At 39.7% G+C, this 23,152-nt stretch overlaps 1 protein-coding gene across 1 annotated transcript in view; it reads left to right on the forward strand.

Annotated features, from left to right (window-relative positions):
- TERT (telomerase reverse transcriptase) overlaps positions 1-23,152 on the forward strand; it is a 287,147-nt gene that overhangs the window by 28,701 nt on the left and 235,294 nt on the right. Inside the window, exon 6 of the mRNA XM_053715763.1 lies at positions 21,413-21,574. Within this exon, the coding sequence (XP_053571738.1) occupies positions 21,413-21,574 (162 nt within the window). The remainder of the gene's footprint in view (positions 1-21,412; positions 21,575-23,152) is intronic.

Here is a 23,152-nt window from a genome sequence, read left to right on the forward strand (position 1 = left end):
CACTTTTAGCTAGGATGGGCGAGTTATCTAGCTTCCCCCATGACCAAGACCAGCCAAATTTCTCAACAAGTGAGAAAAGGTAGTGTCTGGCCTGGAGGTAAGCAAAAAAATCTTTGTTGCTTAAATCGAATTCCTGCTTCAGCCTAGCAAAGGTTTTAACTGATGAAGTATCTTGATCTACAAATTGAGTCATGAAAGAAAGACCCTTCTCATGCCAGACCTGAAATACTTGAGATTGGGTACCTTCTTGAAATTCTGGATTACCACATAATCCTTGAAATTTTGGAATAGTAAGATCAATGCCTAACTTATGCCAGAGTTTTTTCCATGCTTGTATTACCATATATACTGAGCAATGGATTAAAGCTGTAGGATTATAAGGGAATATGATATTTCTTCTAGTTTATTATTAGAAAAATAATCCTTATTCAGAATTCAGTCTATTGCGATACGTGAGAGGAAAACCAAGCTATATTTGCTAAGATCCGGGAGAGCCATTCCCCTGTATCTTTTGGGAAGATAAAGTTTATTTAAGGAAATTTGAGGTCTTTTGCATTTCCAGATGAAATATCGGAGGGCCCTATTTAAGCTTTTCCAATCTTTGACTTTCAAAATCACCGGGATGTTTTGTAGAGGATATAGAATTTTTGGGAGGAGAACCATTTTGAATAAAGCGATACGTCCTGAAAGAGAGAGCTAATCATATATTCTTTTATTCTAGTTGAGATAGGAGAGATATTGAGGCTATATCATTCTTGTGGATTAATTGAAATGTTGATTCCTAAATACTTGAAATGAGTCAGGACTTCCTTGAAAGGTATCGCAGCGATAGAAGCCTCATTTTTCCTTATGCACATTAACTCTGACTTAGAGATATTGAGATTATAACCTGTGAAGGTTCCAAAAGAATTAGTAATCGAGACTAATCTTGGAATATTAGTTGATGTATTGGACATATAAATTAATACATCATCCGCATATAAAGCGATTTTTTTGTTCCACGGTGCCAATTTGTATCCCCTGCAGGACCTGTCTAATCTTGAGAGCTAAGGGTTCCATCGCTAGGTCAAATAAAAGCGGTGACAATGGGCATCCTTGTCTTGTGCCTCTCTGAAGGTTAATTAGATTAGATTCAAGTTTATTAATAGTTAGTTTAGTTGAGGCATTTCTACAGAGGTTATTAATAAAGGCGATGAAATTATCCTTAAAACCAAAACGAGACAAAGAAGTCAGAATATGCTGATGAAATACTGAATCAAACGCTTTTTCTGCGTCCAGCGCAATGATTGCTATATCTGACTGATCTTGAGAAGTAACTTCACGATAGCTATAAAAGTAGTCAAGAACTAAAAATAGTTCTCTAACCTTAGCTGCTAAGTTGCGCCTAGACAGAAAGCCCGCCTGGTCTTTATTAATAAGATCACCTATCTCTCTTTGAAGTCTTTTAGCTAAAATAGATGATAATAACTTATAGTTGGAGTTAAGTAATGCGATAGGTCTATAAGACTCTTTTTTTTTTTCAGTGGATCTTTCCCCGGCTTCAAGATTAATGATGTAGTAGATGCTGCAAAAGACGAAGAAATAGGCTTGCTATTTATATAGAAATGATTAAACACATTTCTTAAATGAGGAGTAACAACCGGAGCAAGGATCTTATAGAACTCGTTTGGAAGAGAGTCCGGGCCAGGGACTTTGTCCAGGCGCAGCTCTTTAATTGCGTAAGTGATCTCTTGGTCAGAAATGGGGGCATTGATTTTAATGAATGCTTCTTCATTTAAAAACGGGTGATCAAGCCCTTTCCAAAAAAGTTCTGATGCTTCTTCATCTGAATTCCTAAGAGAATAGAGATCTCTATAGTAAACAAAAAAAGCATCAAGAATATCTCTTGCTTGCCGTGAAGTCGGGGGGGGGGGGGGTAAGTACATTACTGTAAAAGTTATCCTACACTGTGGGAAAGTTTGCAGCGGAGTTTAATCGAAAGAGTGGAATGAGTCCCGGCTGAGCAAACACAGACAGGGGTGTGTGGGAAGCCATTCAAGCAATTAAAGGTAGATTTTAGCGTGGAGCTGGACTCATTGTTCATTATGTCATTCTACACTCAAGTTGGGAGCGGTTACAGCCTCTAGAGAGAGTTATTTTGTATAGCAGGAGAAAGAGCGTCCCTTTTCTTTTCTTCCCTTGCTCTTTTTTCCCTGTATAAGGCTCCATAAGACTGTATTTCAAGGGGGAAACTTGGAAACCTGGAAAAGACTGCCTTAAATAACTACCTTTAATATCTGTTTCCAAGAATACATGGACCCTGACCTCTTTAACTACAGATGATAGAACATTACCCAAATCTATTGGGGCCAAACTCTGTTAGCTTGTATTTTCCGGAGAATTTTGATACATTTAAGGGTGTGGGCTCCTGCTTTTAAGAGCCCGAACAGCTTTCTCCCAAACAGATAATTACCAGGATGTCATAGATAATAGGCTGTACAACGTGAACTCAAGGTGGCATATATTTTACCAGATCAAGGCACACCTTCCTACCCAGTGCCCATATAGGTCTGATAGAGCTAGCTCAGCAGATAAGATAATGGCTGTGATACTTGGTGTGTGGTAGACCTAAGTTGAGGTCAGAGGCCTTTACCTTGATTACTGAGGAAGGTTACGCGGCTGTTAAAATACATTTGAGAAGTGCCTCCCCAGAAAAGGTGGTAACAACTATTTAGCCCTCATAGCATAGGATACCATTTTCAGACAGGCTAGAGGTTTTTTATACTGGGTCACCTATTGTCTAACCCTCAGGGTAGCCTGGTTAAATTTAATCTGCATAGCTTAAAATGTATCTGTGTATACTCTGCTAAAAGTGAATTTAAATTGTCAAATGTCCATATCTTGATGTTATGAAATTGTGCTTCTCTGCAAGATTGGAGCTGTATGGTATGTCTGTGTAGCTTAAAATTTCTCTGTGTATATTCTGTTAAAAGTGAATTTAAGTCACCAAATGTTCATATTGTGAGGCTATGAAACTGTGCCTCTCTGAAAGATTGGTCCTGTATTGTATATAGTTTTTGGTAACAGCAATTCTGATCAGTCTTGTGTCCTACTGTCTATTAAGGTGTGAAAGGCCATACTGATATCCTAACCTAGATCCTGTTTTTTTTCTCTTACAAAATCAATTTCGCCTGAGCAACCATAATATTAAAGAAATTGCTCGGATAAAAAGGCTAGGTTGCAGACCAGAAAGGGTCGATCATCAAATTCCAAAAGGGGTATAGTAGTCTAGCACAGTATCTATTCTTTTGTATTACAATCCGAGCTTCACTGCACCAGTATATTCTCCCCATACACTCATCTAGTGGTTAAACAGGGAAGTTGGCATTTACATAATAAATGGAGAAATACATCACAAATCCTAAAAATAAATCCCCAGCCATGCCTCCGAGGAGGGATAAAAAACAAAAACCCCTACAGGAAAATTTACAAGAAGTTTCTTTTAGAAGTCCAGATCCGAATCTGGAAAAACAACTTACTACAAATCAATTGGCAGATTTAATTCTGCCTCAATTTGAAATAATTAAGGGCGAGATCTCAGAGATTTCAAGTGAAATAAAGCAATTTTCAAGTAGACTGGTAGAGGTAGAAAATCGAATTTCGAGTATTGAGGACAGACATTTTAATCAGGAATCTGCTATAGACACACACACAGACGAGATAAAAGCACTAAAAGCTAAGATCGAGGATTTAGAAGACAGGTCTAGGAGGAGTAACGTGCGTGTCATAGGACTACCAGAGTCCAGAGAGTTTGAAGATCTCCTACTTTTCAGCTCCCAGACTTTACCCAATCTACTAGGCATACAAGTCGCAGAGGGAGGAATACAGGTAGAGAGAGCACATAGGGTAGGCATGATAAGACAGCCAAAAGATGGCAGCACGCGACCAAGAATGGTCATGATAAAATATTTAAACTTTCAAGACAAAGTTAAAATCATGCAGAAATACAGACAGACCCAGACACTCACTATAGATACCAAACAGATTCTGTTATTTCAGGATTACTCAATAGAAACCTCGACAAAAAGACGTGCAATGGCGCCATTCTGCTCAGGCCTAATAAAGGCAGGGCTGAAGGCAACTATGAAGTACCCAGCAAAAATTACAGTACTGGGCATGGATGGCGTTATTGCATTAAACACAATTGAAGAGGCTAAGGAGTTCTGTAGAGACAATAACATAGAGGTTTAAGCAGTTTTCAAAGAACAGGGTAATTGATGGCACTGGAGACTAAACTGGTGATTTGGATAGGATTAAAGGGTAAGGGGGGGGGGAGGGATTGGCTCCTTTTTTTTTTTTTTTTTTTTTTTTTTATATTTAATTACTGCACACAAATTGTTTAAAGTTATAATAAATGAGTAATTCATTAAATATAATTTCCTGGAATGTAGGGGGAATAACATCTCCAAGTAAACGCAAGAATGTTCTCAAGTTAGCAAAAAAACAACATCCAGACATTATTTTACTCCAGGAATTACATCTCAAGAAGGTAGAGATAGGAAAGTTAAAAACAAATTGGATAGCTGAAATAATCGCCACACCTTGCGAAAAACGCAAAAAAGGCGTAGCAATTATGTTGGGCAGGGATTTAGCATACACGATAATCGAGCAGGAACTGGATCCAGGGGGGAGATATATAGTATTGCAACTGAAGATAGATCAAAAGATCTGGACATTGTGCAATCTATATGCCCCGAATAGCTGGGACTTTCAGTTCTGGGAGAAATTGACAAAGATTATATCTCCATTTATTGGGCAGAACTTGATAGTAGCAGGAGACTTCAACAGCACTATGTGCCCTGAGCTAGATAGGCATAGAATCAGGAGTAGAACATCCAATAACAGGGAAGCCAAATATCTGCAGAGGTTTGCACGTATGCTAAAACTTCACGATGCCTGGCAAATCCAACATCCAGACACTCGGGAGTTCACATGTGAATCAGGTGCTCACAAAAATTTCTCCCGAATTGATATGTTTTTGGTAGATGATTATATTATGAGAAACAACATTGAGTCACACATCTCAGAGATTATTTTGTCGGATCATGCGATAATTGGCTTAAGAATTGTGTGGAGTACCCTCTCCAAAAAAACTTCGAATACATTTCGTTTTCCTCAATATATGTACAGAAATGTAAAATTTGTAAACTGGTTGCAGCAAAGTTGGCGAGAATACTCCACACAAAACAGGGACTACATAAACAAAGTTGAGGTGTTCTGGGAAGCAGGGAAAGCGGTCATGCGGGGGGAAATAAGAGCCTATATGATTCAAAGAAATAAAGAAAAGAAAGCAAGAGAGCTACAATTATCAAAGCAGCTTAAAAATAAATATGCAAAATACCTCAGAACACCCAATAAAGAGAATTGGGATTCCTACAAAGCAGCAAGAACGGAAAGAGAACACTATCTAATTAAGGTCGGGGCATATGAAGAGCTGAGGAATAGGGCGTCATTTCAGGGCAGTCAGGGGATATCGGCTAAACATCTGGCTAGGCTGGTTAAATTTAGGAAAAAATCAAATCAAATTTTCTCAATCAGGTCTGAGGGGAAACTCTTTAGTAACAAAGAGGAAATCAGCAAGATATTTTATGAATATTATAGTAATTTATATGCAAGGGAAGATGTGAATGAGAAGCAAAAAGAGCAATTCTGGCTGGGTTTAGATGTCCCCCAAATATCGCAAGAAGCGTTACAGATAATTAATGCTCCTATTACTGAAACAGAAATACTAGAAACCATAAAAAACTCTAAACTAGGCAAAGCTGCAGGGCCGGACAGTCTTACTGCAGAGTTTTATAAAATTACGGCATCAGAAACAGTGGGCACCTTAAATAGACTTTTTAATCAATATTATTTGCAGAAAGACATGAAATCAATCTATTTCTCTGACTCCGTAGTTACTTTGATTCATAAGAAAGCGAAGGACCCAACCAATGTTGCGTCATATCGTCCGATTTCGCTTCTCAACCAGGACTATAAAATATTAATGTCCCTTATTGCAGAAAGGTTAAAAAAAATTATTACAGATATTATCCACCCCGACCAGGCAGGATATATTGCAGGAAGAAATGCAGTCAGAAACATGCGCAGAGTTCTTACCACAGTGGACTATCTCCATCGGATTGACCAGGACGCCGGAAAGAGAACTCAGGGGGAAGACATAGCCTTACTCACTGTGGACGCCGAGAAGGCATTTGATTCAATTATCTGGGACCATCTAATAAATTCGTTGAAGAAGTTCGGTTTCTCCGGTGCACTGGTCGATTTGATCGGGTTAGTCTATAAAAAACCTAGGTCGCAACTTCTCATCAATGGTGAATTATCACAAAGCATTACCCTAGGCAAAGGAACACGTCAGGGTTGTCCACTTTCGCCAATATTATTCGACATCGCATTGGAACCCCTCACTATATATCTTAGGAAGACTCTCCCACCAATTTTGGTGGGTAATCAGAAGGTGTCTGTGACACTATATGCAGAGGATCTATTAATATTCCTATAACACACAAAGCAATCTATACCATGCTTTATGAAAATATTAAATATTTTCAGTTCCTTCTCTGGATATAAAATAAATATTAATAAATCAGAAATTCTTTGGATCAGGAAAAATAGATTTAGTTACCCTGATAATTTTAAAGAAGTACAGAGCATTAATTACCTAGGCATCAAGATCAGTAAGAATCTGCAACACGATCTTGCAAGATGGAATCTATACTATCTATCTATTTCAGCCCGTATTAATGTCATTAAGACGATTATCTTTCCAAAATTCCTATTCTTGTTACAGAATTTACGCCTTTTATTACACAAAAAAGACATTGATAATTACAATAAGGCCTGTGCTTTTTTTATTTGGGGTAAAAAGACCTCACGTATAGCTTTCAATAAACTGACCCAGGATAAGCGGTTTGGAGGCTTCTCATGTCCAAATATAAAATACTACAATATGGTCTCCTTGGCTAAATTCGGGGTAGACTGGCTTAGCAAATCAGACCATGTTACCTATCTTGAATATGAAACAGAATTAATTAAACCCTTCAACCTACAGGCAGTACTGCACTGCCCATATAGAAAACTACCAAGCAATATAACTAGATTAGTAACATTTGCAAACATAGTGATCGCCTGGCAGAAATACTGTAAAATATTGGGGATAGAATTTCAGACTTCTAGACTACTGCCGATTACTGGTAACCCAGTTTTTCCACCAGGACTCTGCAATAGTATATTTCAAATATGGGAAACCAAAGCCCTGACATATGTATCACAGTTGAAAGATCCACTCACTGGGCATATCAGGACATTTGAGCATCTTGCACGGGAATACAGTTTACCATCCCAGCACTTCTATGCATATTTACAGATACGCAATTTCATAAACGACTATGATACAAGGTTTAGTAAACATTGGGCGCAATTAAAGATCGAGGCAGGGATATCTTTGTACAAAGCAGGTGTTAGAGCCTTATCGTACTGGTATCAACAAATAATGAATAAAGAAGGAGAACTGCATATCAACCAATGTAAACAGAGATATGTACTTTTCTTTCCCGAACTCCTAGAAAAGGATATAATGGATAGCATCGTCAGAACAAAAGAAGCCACAGGTAGAATTAATTTGAGAGAATCACAGGCTAAGGTAATAAACAATTTTTATTTAACCCCAGCCAGAATTGCTAAGTGGTCCCAATCACAGGTTATGTGCCCTAAATGCCATAAAGTAAATGCGGACTTGCTGCACTATTTCTGGTCTTGCCCGAAAATTTCGCAATACTGGAGCAAAATCCAATACTGGATTAACAGAAAAATTAGAGACAAGCTAGAACTAGAGGCAGAACATATATTCTTTTTGTATCCATCACAAAATATAGGAGACAGACTTCTCATAAACGTAGTAATCTTGATCGCAAGGAACCAGTTATGTAAAGGGTGGAAGCTTAGAGCGGCTCCCTCAATTATCGAACTCACAAACGCCTTGAGAAGCCAGATTTTGATTGAGATAATAGGATTAGACAAAGGAGCAGCTAAACAGGTCTTTTTATTTTTTAAGAAATGGAAAAAGTATATTCAGGGAGAATCGACAATAGTCCAACAGTATATTCTCTCGCCATTCCAAGATTCTATACCTTTCCTAGAATTAATCCTAAACGGCTCCTTACCATCAAGCTGGGCACATAGTCGCTAAGCCAGGAGCATTACACATATAGAAGTAAAGTGGAATTCATCGGCAGTTCTCTAGTGAGGGTATTTACTCGGTGGGTTTTTTTTTTTTTTTTTTTTTTTCTCTTCCTCTCCGTTTTTCCTCCCCCCCCCCTTTCTCCCTCAGTTGTAATAATATTTTATTTTTAGAACTGTTGTGAGAAATCTTGAGTACAGGTCAGAGTAGATAGGGAAGGATCTGCATAATAAGAATATAAGGTCAAGATGGACTCAAGAATCAGATAAGGTAGATGAATATAAGATTTAGATTAAGGGACAGTTCAAAATGGGTCAAGGACTAGAGATTATATACAACTGTTCCGGCAAAATAAAGAAGTGATCAGACAATTAAGATAGGAGGTAACAGATAAGTAATCCTGATAAAAAGGAATTCTAATATTTTAGTTGACACTGAAAGTTCAAGTTGTTGAGTAATGTATCTTTTCAGTAAGGTTTGACTGATTAAGCGTTTGACGTGTCAAATTTTATATGGTTAAATGTGCATTGTACTGTTGAATTCCTGTTCAGAATTTTCCTCCCAAGAAAAATATATGTTAAAAAAAACTAGAGGTTAAAATAATGGGACCCTTAAGTGGTCTCCTACATTTAATGCAACCTTCAGTTACTGCTACGTTTTACATTCTGATCTATGGCCCAAGCGTGGTCTTGCAGAAAGACATGAAGGTTTAAATTTGCTCATTGGCATGCGGATTTACAGTTTCTTTTTTTTCTTACTTCTTTTTTCTTTTCTTTTTGCTGCAATTGTATGTATCATTCGTTTTCTCCCAAGTAGATTGCTATCAGTGTTAGCATAAAAATTAACTACAATATGCAACCCATACGATGTATCTTATTTTGAGGGAGTTCAAAAGTTATGTTGTTTATTGCTGCAATCTCTTATTTGTATGCCAAATCATTACCTCAATAAAAAAAAAATTTAAAAAAAAAAAAAAAAAGAATATCTCTTGCATTTTGGAGTAGGGTTCCTTGTTCCGAAAGCGAATCAATAGAAGAGCTTCCTTGTACATTCTTGACTAGATTTCCGAGCAGTTTCCCTGCCTTATCCCCATGTCTATAAAATTTAGCTCTGATTTTAAAATCAGCTTGAACTGAGGCATGCATTAAGAAAGTATCTCTCTCTCTTTTAGCAGAGGCGTATCTCCTCCAATTTGCAGATGTTGGTTGAGCTAGATATTTATTATATCTGTTGGTAAGTGATCTCAGTACTTCACTTTCTCTCAGGGCAGCCTTCCGCTTAAAGTCAACCATGTATGCAATAATGTCCCCTCTCATTACTGCCTTACCTGCTTCCCACATTGCCAGCATTTAAGGAGAAAAATCCAGTCATTCTAGCAGTTAGCCAATCCTTAAATTTTAAATTTTTCATTAAAGATTTAGGAAATAAAAATCGATGTGAGGTATATAATTTATCATTTAATGGAATGTTTAGTAAAATTGGGGCGTGGTCTGAGATGGTAACTTGCGATATTTTTGTTGTGGCACCAATTTTTTATAAATTCTCACCAACTAGGAAGAAGTCAATTCTGGAAAAAGACCTTACACTTTTAGCTTTACATGTGAACTCCCTTTGAACTGGATTCTGAATCCTCCAGATGTCTTTAAGGGCCAGGTTCTTGAACAAAGTTTTAAACATTTTACCTTCTGACTTACCCAATAGTGGCACGGCCAAGAGAGATATTTGCCTAAGCCTGTCAAGAGGAGTCTGTGGGACCATATTGAAGTCCCCTGCTACAATTATGTTTTCTTCACCTAATTGTAAAATTTTAGATTGAAGAAATTCCCAAAAACTTATCTCAAAATTATTAGGGGCATATAGATTGCAGAGCGTAAAAACCGAATTAGCTAATCTAATTTTTAAAATCAGAATTCTGCTTTCTGGATTAGTATATTCATATGAATTATTCTTCCCTAATAAAATAGCTACCCCTCTTTTCCTGCCTATACTTGGTGTAAAAAACACCTCCTTTACCCAAGAGGATTTGAACTTTAAGGATTCTTCTGCGTTCAGATGTGTCTCCTGGATAAATGCAATATCTGAGTTAAAGGGACAGTCAACACCAGAATTTTTGTTGTTTAAAAAGAAAGATAATCCCTTTATTACCCATTCCCCAGTTTTGCATAACCAACACAGTTATAATAATACACATTTTACCTCTGTAATTATCTTGTATCTAAGCTTATGCTGACTGCCCCCTTATTTCAGTTCTTTTGACAGACATGCGGTTTAGCCAATCAGTGCTCAGTCCTAGGTCACTTTACGTGCATGAGCTCAATGTTATCTATATGAAACATGTGAACTAATGCCCTCTAGTGGTCAAAATGTATTCAGATTAGAGGCAGTCTTCAAGGTCTAAGAAATTAGCATATGAACCTCCTAGTTTTAGCTTTCAACTAAGAATACCAAGAGAACAAAGCAAAATTGGTGATAAAAGTAAGTTGGGAAGTTGTTTAAAATTGCATTTCCTATTTAAAACATGAAAGTTTTTTTTGGACTTGACTGTCCCTTTAAGCTTCCTCAGATGAGAAATTATCATCTTGTGCTTTATTGGAGTTGAGATACCTCCAACATTCCAAGAAGATAAAATCAAATTTTTTATTTTAGTCGTCATTTAATCTTGTTTAGGAAGGAGTAACAGGCAGAAAAGAGGGGAAGAGAGAGAGAAGAAGAAAAAGAGAAAAAAAAAATCCCCCAAAAAAAGGGGGGAAATTTAAAAGGAAGAAGGGAGATTCCCTCGCACCTCTGTCCCTGTCCCACAACCTCTATTCAATGGTAAGGCCTGAGAGGAAAAAAAAAAAAGAGAAAAAACACCAAATACATAGGACTTCCATACAGTGGCAGCGACATCAGCCAAAATTAAACCATTATATCACAGAATTTAACAACTTAATTGAGATTACGTAGCACATTTTTCAGCATAAAATTTTTCTGCCTCTGAGGCAGCATCAAAGAAATATATATGACCCTGGACTTCTACCTTAAGCCTAGCTGGGTAAACAACCGTAGCAAAGAACCCTTCTTTAATCAGCCTGCCACAGATTGGGGAAAGCTCCCTTCTTTTCAGAGAGGTTTCATATGCAAAATCCTGGAACACCAGGATTTTGTTTCCTTCTAGTAAGGTAGGTGCATTTTTACGGGATGATTGAATGACCCTGACCTTGTCCTGAAAATTCAGGTACCTCACTATTATGGGTCTAGGCCTCGATTTATCACCAACTGATAGAGGGGATCTCCCCAATCTGTGAGCTCTCTCTACGGCTAAGGGCAGAAATTCTTGAGGGATATTTAAAAGTTGAGGGAGAGTCTCAGCTGCAAATTTCAATAGATCTGTATAGTGCAAAGTTTCAGGGACCCCAATTATTCTGACATTATTTCTTCTAGATCGATTTTCTAAGTCCTCAATCTTGTTCTGTAGTTCTCTCAGGGTTAAAGAGTGTGCCTGTAATTTGGTATCCTGTGTAACTGAGTGGTCCTCAAGATCAGACACTCTTTGCTCAACCTCTTGGATCCTAGTTGAAAACTGCTTAACCTCCATAGAGAGTGTATGTAGATCTTGCTTTATCTCTGCTCTAAGAGACTCGAATTTCGGGTTCAAGGGCTTCTATGATGTAATTCACTATTGTCTGCGAGTTGATGGCATCCTTGGACCTTGCAGCAAAGCCAGGCTCAGGATGTAGTTCAATTATAGTTTCAGCTGCTATTTTATTCCTCTTGTCCCTGGGTCTGGAAGCCATGGTCGGTGAAGTGATTTTAAGGTGAGTCAGTGAATTTAAAAATGTATCCATAAGTGACGTGGCATATAAAGGAAAAAAAAGTGTGACGCAACCCCCCCCCATGAGTGAATTATCTAGGTGCTTAATTTGTGATTGAAGAAGAGGGTAAGCAAGGGAGATTAAAAAAAAAAAAAAAAAAAAGGGGAGGTGGGGTGAAAGTGGGGGAGAGGGAGTGTAGAGGTGAGGAAATCAAGTGAGGAAGTGCCTAATCAGAATCCGTGATAAGACAGTGTTAAGGCCAAGGATTCTCAGTCCCAGAGGGCAGGAGATTATCTCTTTGCCAATTAAAGCCTACCGTGAAGTCCTTGAATTATTGGTGTAAAACCAGCACGGTTATTTCTATCAAACTTTACAAGTTGGGAAGCTCAGAATGATATTTTATATAACTAATATGTTTCTAGGTCTGTTTATAGCTACTAGGCCCAGTGCTTCCTGAACAATATCAATCCAGCCCTGATTTAATCTAAAAAGCTAAGTTTTTGGTGAATTAAGCTCTGTGGTTCTTTTCTAGAATCAAGATTCAGTTCAACCTTAAGCTGATATGGGGCCCAATTATCCCTTAGTTACTTTATAGAGAGATGTAAGCTGTCTTCAAGGGTTAATTCATATATGTAATAAGTGACTCAGCTAAAGAAAATACCTTAGGGAAAGCATAAACAAGAATACCAAAAGCCCCCTTTTATGAATCAAGGTGTTACGTCCAAGGGGGTCAGTAAAATTTTAGCCCAGAAATAAACCAGTATAGTTTGATCAACTTTATACAGAGCCTGAAATGTAAAGTCAGGTACACCCACTTTCCTTTTCTTTGCCCCTCTTTCCCTTTTCTCTCCCCCCCTTTTTTAAATTCAGGGTGATTGTAGAGCAGAAAAGTCCACAAAGTTCGCCCTGATTTTCTGTGAGCCTAATTCCTGTATATCTAATGGAGAGAAAAAAAAACCTTCTTGCGTACACACACAGAAAGCAAATACCTGGTAATTAAATGCAAACTTAAGTGCAGCTTATACAATCACTTTTCATATAGCAACCTGAAAAAATTAAGATCATGGCAACAACCATATGGGTTAAGCTAAGGAGAAGAAAAGTAAAAGGCTCGGGAGAATAAATGTGCCTTCTAGGGCATGCATAGAGCTGTGTAACTCATATTTAGAGGGGGGAGTAATAGAATGAAAGTTAGTCGCACAGAGTAATTTTATTTCCAACCTTCTGTATCGCAAACATTTTTTCAGAGTCTCTCCTTCAAGCCCCTTTACAGCTCAGAAGCCTTTTATAAATTATTCTATGCTGAGCTCCAAAATTAACCCGTTGCCCAGCTTCTGATTTGCATAGACACAAGAGGGAGCCTTGCAAGCCCCACCATGGGGTAAAAGCATCGAGGCCCTAAATTAAAGCATCAACAAAAAAAACCTATATCAATTCTTAAAGCACAGAGTTCCTTAATGAACCCGCAAGGTCCCTTCTTCTCTTTTCCTTTTCCCCTTCTTTATTCCTTTTCCTCCGTCTTCCTCCTCTCCTCAACCCTTTTATAATCTCTCTTGATCTTTCCCCTTTTACCTTATGCGAGCTTCACGCTTAATGATCCTCTCAGGGGTCGCAGAGTACCGTCCCAACTCAACCAGCCGATATCCTCCTGCTTGTGACAACCGGGAGCTGCTCACCCTTAGCCTCTGCTATGTACAGACAAACAGGACCTGGATCAGTTGTTGGCGCGGCAAAGGGTGAAACTGAAGACCCGGTGCTCTGACTCCTGAACTGCCGACAAGGCGATCGTTTTTGGACAGGTGAGGAGAGGCTGTATTTCGGGGGGGATTCCTTGTTCCCTTTTGCTAAAGTTGTCTGCCCCCCAAACGCAACATCGGTGGAAGGGGGAGGGGGGAATTAGTGCTCGTGTTCTGCCGTCTAGAAGTTTTCTGGGGTCTTCGGGCTATCTACCCCCCTCACGCAGCACCGGTGGGAGGGGGGGACTGCAGCAGTAGGTCTTATCTCTTTGTGTGGCCTCTTCACGGGATGTCCTTCGTGGGGTCCAACACACCGTGTGTTTTAATGTAGCGCAAGATGCAGTAGCGCTGTGGGAGTCCCTCCAGGCAAAAACAAAGCCAGTTGCAGCGTCTTCCCTCGGCTGCTGGGAATCCTGGCACGTAATCTACCGCCAAAGGATTATCTGCAGGGAGCAGAGCTTGTGCGGCACAGCCTCGTACGCAAGCTCCTCCTCCGGAACTCCCTATGTCAACTAGGAACCAGATTGGTCGTTGACTTTGCTGCGCTAGTAGAACAGTGATGTGGCTGTAAGGTCTGCTGTTTTGTCAGTGGGACAGGTGGTGTAGCATCGTATTGGCTGGTCCACCCGGCTGACTCCATTAAGAAGATAAACATGCATTCAGCTATGTGGCATCTACAGGTTAATACACTGGAACCCATGTGTCATGATCTGATCATTGCTGTGTCGTTGCGGCTCCCGGATCTGCTCTCTCTTCCTTTTTCGGCCTAGTAATGTGACGCAGCCTTCCTTTGTCACGCCCCTATGATGTCATGGCACTTTAAATCCCCGGCGGGACTTCTCTCTGGTGCCAGTTTGTAGGATAGTGTTTCCTGCTTCCTGGCTCGTATTTTGACCTGCTTAAAAGAAACATTGACCACAGCTTTGCCTGACCACTCTGTTGCTGAATCCTTAAACCTGCTTAAAGGGACAATGACCAATGCTTTGCCTGACCACTCTGTTGCCGAATCCTTAAACCTGCTTAAAGAGACTTTGACCATTGCTTTGCCTGACCACTTTGTTGTCGAATCCTTAAACCTGCTTAAAGGGACATTGACCATTGCTTTGCCTTGCCACTCTGTTGCCGAATCCTTAAACCTGCTATAAAGGGACTCTGACTACTGCCTAACCAGACCATTCTATCTAAGTATCCACTTCCTGCTTCTTCACTCCAATACATATTTTTCTCCAAGCTTCTCATTAAAGTATTCAGCTTCCAGTGGACCTGCTTCATTTGTGAGTACTCAGTTCTCTGTTCCCTTCATACTAACTTTTCTTTTGTGAGTGGGTCACGTCCTTGGTTTTCCTCAATGTGCTAGCGTGTGTGTGTCAAATTTCACCCTAGCAATTGGCCTAATCCTGAACTGATTCTTTTACAGCTGACAGAACAAACGGGACAATAATATGGACCCCGCTGAGATATCCAGAGCCGTGACCCCCCAGGGACAATTGTTGGGATCTCATGCCACTCATTTACAATCCCTGGACTCCAAGTTGGATCAGATTGCTGCTTTACTACAAAGTTTAGTTGCTCCAATACAAACCAACCCTACCTCACTGGCTTCCTCCACCCCTACCATTCCAGCAACTCTTCCACAAGGGCATGTCGACCCTAGGATACCCCTTCCTGACAAATATGGCAATCCTGAGGACTGTCGTGGTATCTTGAATCAATGCCGCCTTCATTTTCGTAACAGCACTGCTCTGTTTACTACACCTTCCTCTAGGATAACATTTCTTATATATTTGATGAAAGGAAAAGCCCTGGCTTGGGTATCTCCTTTATTGGAAAATAATGATCCTATTCTCCAAGATGTGGATACCTTTCTGTCCATATTTTCTGCTGTTTTTGACAAGCCTGGGAGATCCTCGGCTGCTGAGGCCGGCATTTTAGATCTACGTCAGGGCACCCAATCAGTGGCTCAGCATGCCATTGAATTCCGCCCACTTGCAGTCGAGACCTTTTGGAATCAGGGACGCTTACTTGGTCTATGCCTATGCTGTGGCCTAAAGGGACACTTATTGAGAGACTGTCCCACCAGACCAATAAAAGCCAGCGCTTAACTCCAACAACCAGCTCTTTGTGCCCGTGACTCTTCACCTAGGAGATCGCAAGGTTTATTCCCAAGGCCTTATTGATTCTGGTGCTGGAGGTGTGTTCATAGATTCTACCTTTGTATCCACACACAAGATACCTCTACAATCAAAGGGCTACTCTGTCAAAGTCTCCACAGTCAGCGATGATTCGTTGGGTTCTGGACTCATTCAGTTTTCTTTAAGCCTTTACGATTTTGATTCATTTAGTTTTTATGTCACTCCGACTCCTCAATTTCCCATAATTTTGGGTCTTCCCTGGCTCCAGTTACACAACCTGTTTTTCCTGGGCACAAGGTGAACTCACTTCTTGGGGTTCTTCATGTTTAATCAACTGCTTACATAGTCCTGTCAAAATTCCAGTCACTATAGCACTTGCCATGGAAACTCCTAGTTCCTTACCAACCTCCTACCTGGACTTTCTTGATGTGTTTTCCAAGAAAGAGGCAGAACGCCATCCTCCTCATCGTCCCTTAGATTGTCCCATAGACTTGCTCCCTGGAGCTCTTTTGCCCCTTGGCAAGACTTATCCACTGTCCAGACCCGAAAACCTTGCCCTGCAGGAGTATATCAAGAATAACCTAGCTAGAGGTTTTATAAGACCTCCTTCTTCACCAGTGGGGGCTGGCTTCTTTTTTGTGCAAAAAAAGGATGGAGGCCTTCATCCCTGTATAGATTACAGAGGTCTAATTCTGATCACTGTAAAGAACAGTTATCCACTGCCACTAATCCCTGAACCGTTCACTTATCTGCAAGGGTCTACAATATTTACCAAATTGGACCTTCGAGGTGCATACAACCTCATCCGAATGCGCAAGGGAGATGAATGGAAGACGGCTTTTAATACTTGCTTTGAGCATTATAAATATCTGGTCATGCATTTTGGGCTTTGCAACGCCCCCGCCGTGTTCCAACACTTAGTGAATGAAATATTCCGAGATTATTTGAATATCTTTGTAATAATCTACCTTGATGATATCCTCATCTTTTCGCAAAACTACCAAGACCATGTATCCCATGTCAGGAAGGTACTTCAATGTCTCAGAGACAATCATCTTTTTGCCAAGATTGAAAAATGTTCCTTTCATCAGGATTATGTTCCCTTCCTGTGATACGTAATATCCAAGACAGGCTTTGAAATGGATCCAACTAAACTTTCGGCCATTATTAAATGGCCTAGACCCGACTCCCTTAAAGCTCTCAAACGTTTCCTGGGGTTCGCCAGTTACTACAGGAAGTTTATCAAAGGTTTTGCCACCATTACGGCACCCCTTACTTCCCTGACAAGAAAGGGACAGAACTGCAAATAGTGGTCTCCTGATGCTATTCAGGCTTTTAAAGCTCTTTAAAAAGGCTTTTGCTTCTGCACCCATTCTTCGTCATCCTAATCCAGAATTCCAGTTTGTCCTGGAAGTGGATGTTTTCTTCAGTAGCCGCAGGAGCAGTCCTTTCTCAACAAATTCCTGAGTCCTGGCAAAATTCATCCCGTCGGTTTCTTCTCCAAGAAGTTTACCTCTTCTGAATTGGCCTTAGACGAATGGAGACATTGGTTGGAGGGTACCACTCAAGCCTTCTCGATTCTTGCTGATCATAAGAACCTTCTTTACCTCCAGACTGCCAAACTTTTAAATTCCCGGCAAGCTCGGTGGTCATTGTATTTCTCCCGTTTCCACTACGTTCTATCCTACATACCCGGCACGAAGAATATCAAGGCAGATGCTCTGTCAAGACAGTTTCAATCCACTAATTCGCTAGAATCTGGCAATATTCTCCATCCTCATGAGATCATAGCTCAACTATCAGTCTCTACAAGATTAACAAGCTGCTCAAGAGAATCTTCCTTCCACTTGCAAACCTCCTACTGGTCTACTTTTTGTTCCTGACTACCTCCGCTCTAAATTGTTACACTGGGCTCATGATAATCCCCTTTCTGGTCATCTGGGTGTCAGCAATACTTCCTGGAACTTTAAGCAATATGTCTGGTGGCCCTCTTTAACTCAAGATGTCAAAGATTATGTTTCTGCTTGCACTGCATGTGTATCCAACAAGACACCACGTCATCTACCTTCTGGCTTGCTCCAACCTCTACCTATTCCTCACCAGCCTTGGACCCATTAATTAAATCTGCCCATTTCGTCCCATTGTCTGGGTTACCCTGTGCCAAAACCCTTTCCAAACTTTTTATTCAGCATGTTGTGAGATTGCATGGTTTTCCACTTGTTATCGTCTCCGATAGAGGGGTACAGTTTGTTTGTCAGTTTTGGAAGTCTCTTTATAAACAATTTGGTACTACCATTTCTCTGTCTACTTCTCATCACCCACAGTCTATTGGCCAACCAGTGCTTGGAAACATATCTCAGGCATTATGTGGATCATCACCACTCTAATTGGACTCACTTCTTGCCTCTTGCCGAATTTTCTCATAATGCCCATTACAATACTTCTCTTAAGACCTCACCCTTTTAAAGCAGCGTACGGATTCCAGCCAAGAACATTTCCTCTTTTCATCTCATCTACTGAAGTCCCCGCTGCTGTTCTTTCTGTCCGTAGACTATGCCGTCATTGGCGGAAAATTCGCCTTCTCCTCTCCAAAGCTTCTAAACAATATAAATACTATGCTGATTGCAAACGGAAAAAGGCCCCCAAGTACCGTCCTGGAGACAAAGTATGGGTTTCCACACGTCCTCTTCGTCTCAAGCAACCTTCAACTAAACTGGGTCCCCGCTATGTGGGTCCTTTTCGAATCATGAGTCAGATTTGCTCTAATGCTTATCGTATAGCTCTACCTAAGACTCTCAAGGCCCATCCGGTTTTTCACGTCTCTCTCCTAAAACCGTCCACGTCTCTCTCCTAAAACCGGTCTCTCTCAATAGATATTCCAAACCTAAGACCAATTCTCCACCTCTTCTAGTCAGTGGACAACCTGAGTTTGAAGTCGGTCATATCATAGATTCCAAACTTCGTGGCAAGATTTTGTACTATCTTATCCACTGGAAAGGTTATCCTGTCACAGAACGTTTTTGGGAACCAGCTCAACAAGTTCATGCTCCTGCTTTGATTAAGGCTTTTCATAAGGCTCATCCTTCCAAGCCGGGTCCCATCCTCCGGAGGGGTCTTTGAGGAGGGGGTGCTGTCATGATACGATCATTGCCGTGTCGCTGAGGCTCCTAGATCTGCTCTCTCTTCCTTTTTCGCCACGTCACGTTGCCTTCCTTTGTCACGCCCCTATGACGTCACGGCCCTTTAAATCCCTGGCGGGACTTCTCTCTGGTGCCCATTTGTCGGATAGTGTTTCCTGCTTTCTGGCTCGTATTTTAACCGTGAATGTTTGCTCTTACCACTGCTTTGCCTGACCACTCTGTTGCTGAATTTTTAAACCTGCTCTAAAGGGACTCTGACTACTGCCTAACCAGACCATTCTAAGTATCCACTTCCTGCTTCTACACTCCAGTACATGGTTTTCTTCAAGTTTCTCATCAAAGTATTCAGCTTCTAGTGAACCTGCTTCATTTGTGAGTACTCAGTTCTCTGTTCCCTTCATACTAACTTTTCTTTCCTGAGTGGGTCACGTCCTGGGTTTTCCTCAGTGTGCTAGCGTGTGTGTCAAATTTCACCCTAGCAATTGGGCCTAATCCTGAACTGACTCTTTTACGACTGACACCATGCAAGTTTAAAATAATTTGGAAAGGAGAGCTTTGACACATAACATCTAGGTTGTAGAATCATAGTTACCCAGGAAGAAAAATATGCAGTCTTGTCTCATTCTATAGTTACACCAAAAAAAAAAATATTTTTAAGCAAAGATTCAAAGTTATTTGAGATATCCAATCTTGTACAGTAGGAATTATTTCTTGTTTCCACAATCTGGAAAGCAGTTGCTTAGCGTTGTTCAGGGTAAGTTGAAGCAGTTTGGCTTGAACTTTAGACTGGGACTTGGGGATAGCATTAAATAGAAGAACAATCCAGTCTAAAGGTATATTACAACCTAAAAGGTAGTTTATATGCGATCTAATGCACTCCCAGAATAAATAATTTGATTAAAAATTGTGGCATACCTGTAAAACTGGATGTTTGGTACCCCCAGTTTTCCTTGACTTTGGGGGAGCTATAATGTGGCCTTAGCGACCCTTGGTGGACGACGCCTCCAGATATATGAATTTAAAATACTTTGAAGCCGAGGGATATAAGGTTTTGGGAGTGGTTTTGGGACTGTTTGGAAAACCTATAAGATTTTAGGCAAAAGGTTCATCTTCACTACACTGGTTCTACCTAATCAGTAGATCGACTGAGCTTAGGTCAGTAAGGAAACATTTCTGAGAAATGTCTCATAATTTTAAGTTTTTAAAGAGCTTTACTGGGTCTGGGGATAAGTAACTTCCAAGGTACTACATGGCTTGTTGAGATAATATATATGGGGTATTTAGCAACAGTGAGTCCCTATCTTGAGTGGACTTTTGTAGTGGAAGAATTTTTCGATTTATTCAGATTAATGGAATAGTTATATACCCTCTCACAGTCTACCAGGTCAGTTTGTAGTGCAGGGAGAGAACTCAAGGGAAAGGTTAAGGACATAAGAAGGTCATCCGCGAAAAGTGCTACGTTTTTAATGCTAAGGGTATTCCTTAAATCTCTGCGTATTGCTAAAATTTCCATAGATAAGACAAATAATAGGAGTGATGGGGGAAATCTTGCCTTGTTCCATTTTTTTTTAAAAATAGAAAATGGCTCATACAAAGTTTCATTAACTCGATGTGACATATTATATTGTTTAAGCTGAAGAATTTTAACAGTATTATCCCTTGCCTCTCTTCTCCCGGCACAAAATATATATATATATATATATATATATATATTTCAAATCCACATTAAAGAGGGACATAGGTTGCAGGTTGATCTGGGTTTTCCCCTGGCTTTGACAAAACCGTAAAATAGGCTTCTATCACAGTGGAGGGTAAAGGGTTACCCTGGTCTACATGATGGAAAATGGACAATAAATGTGGGACTAAAATATCTTTATATGCTTTATAATATGCTCTTCTAAAGCCTTTCCGGCCCAGGTCTTTTCCCTGATGCTAAGGATTTTATTGCTGTTGCAATTTCCTCTGCCTTATGGGTTGAGTTAGGGTGTCTTTAATTTCTAGTGTGAGTTGGGGTATCTACAGATTGAAGGTATGCTTGGCACGTAGTTGCATGCATATTGGGATCTGTTAGTGGAAAAAGGTTATATAACTGTGCATAATACTACAGAAAGGCCTCTGCAATAGAAGCAATAACTTCTATTGTTTTATGAACTGGGAGTAAAATGTGGCGTACATAAGTAGAGTTTTGTTTTCATCTTTAAGCTTTAGCATCTGCAATTTTATTTATTAGCTTAGATAAACAAAGTTATATGGTCTCCAACAACAACAAAAAAATAAAGCTAGCAGTCGCTGCCAGGTGTTCACTTAACAGCTCTAAGGACATTAAACCTCTTATGTTAATGGTAAAACCCTTTTTTTAAAATTTAAATCATAATCTTATTATAATTTATAGACCGATGTCAGAGGAGCCTATGACACCATTCCTCATTCGAAGCTTGATGAAGTGGTCTCAAAAGTAATTAATCCAAACACTGAAGAGGTCTATTCCATACGACGTTATGCCACCCTATGGATGGATGCGAGTGGACGTATTAGAAAAGTGTTTAAACAGCATGTAAGTTTTTTTAAACTTCTACTAAACAATTACTAATGGAAAATATAGGTCTATTATTTATAAACTTTTCTATTTATCATGAGAGACTTTTTAAGGAACAGAAAATGCCTATATTAAATTGAATGTAAAGTTGAATGAATGAGTGCCCGTTTTTTAAAAATACTATTAAAAACAGGGGCACTTATATTCATTAAACTTTACATTGCAGCATTTTTTTTAAATACTTTTTTCTATAGTAAACCCAGACCAGCGATCCTCTGCCCACAGCTCCTCTGTACTTACCTTGGCAATGATGAAACCGGCTTCCTCCAATTATGGAGTGCACCCCGGAGTATCCATCTTGTAAGGCCATGCAACGATTCAAGGAAGCGGGTTTCGTCATCGATATGCTAACTACAGAGGAGCTGCAGGCAGAGGAACGCCAGTCGGGGTTTCCTAAAGAAAATGATAAGTATTTAAAAAAACAAAACGCTGCAATGTAAAGTTTAGTGATTAAAAGTGCCCCTGTTTTTAATAGTATTTTTAAAAACCGGGCACTTATTCATTCAACTTTACATTCACTTTAACTGTAAATTTATTTTATGAAGAAATATAAAGGAATATTTGATTGAAATAAAATCTTGTTTTTATAGGACTCTGTGAGCTTCGTTAGCTTTTTCTTTAACACTAATTATAGCTATAGCACTATGACTGGGTCAATAAAGACATGTGTCTTTGCAATATATATATATATATAAATGCAAAATTTGGTTTAGCATACCTTACAAAAAGTTTATATACACATCTTTGGGAGTGCTGCCAATATGACCCAGTAATTACACAAACAAAAAGGTATTGGCGCACATCCATTTTCAAAAGCACAACATATTTTTTGAACTGCTGCAAAAAATTGCCTGCAAACAACATCAAGGAACAATTATTCTTTTTAAATAAAATTGGGATCTTAGTCACACAATATGGTCATATTTTGCTTAGCCAGTCACCACTTACAAGGTGCCCCAATATAGACTGGTCCTAACACTACAGTCCTTTGCCTCAGAGGGCTGAATCATTTCTGCTTTTACTCTTTATAATAGAATGAGACTCCCTGGCTTAATATTCACGACTCTATTACACTGTCATGAGCACACCTGAGCTAAATATATATATTTCTTCTGTTATGTGTGATCAGTCCACGGGTCATCATTACTTCTGGGATATTATCTGCTCCCCTACAGGAAGTGCAAGAGGATTCACCCAGCAGAGTTGCTATATAGCTCCTCCCCTCTACGTCACCTCCAGTCATTCTCTTGCACCCAAAGACTAGATAGGAGGTGTGAGAGGACTATGGTGATTATACTTAGTTTTTAGAACTTCAATCAAAAGTTTGTTATTTTACAATAGCACCGGAGCGTGTTATTACCTCTCTGGCAGAGTTTGAAGAAGAATCTACCAGAGTTTTTCTTATGATTTTAACCGGAGTAGTTAAGATCATATTGCTGTTTCTCGGCCATCTGAGGGAGGTAAAAAACTTCAGATCAGGGGACAGCGGGCAGTTGAATCTGCATTGAGGTATGTAGCAGTTTTTATTTTCTGAAT

The sequence above is a fragment of the Bombina bombina genome, chromosome 5 (genome assembly GCF_027579735.1).
Source record: "Bombina bombina isolate aBomBom1 chromosome 5, aBomBom1.pri, whole genome shotgun sequence".
Classification (NCBI taxonomy): Eukaryota; Metazoa; Chordata; class Amphibia; order Anura; family Bombinatoridae; genus Bombina; species Bombina bombina.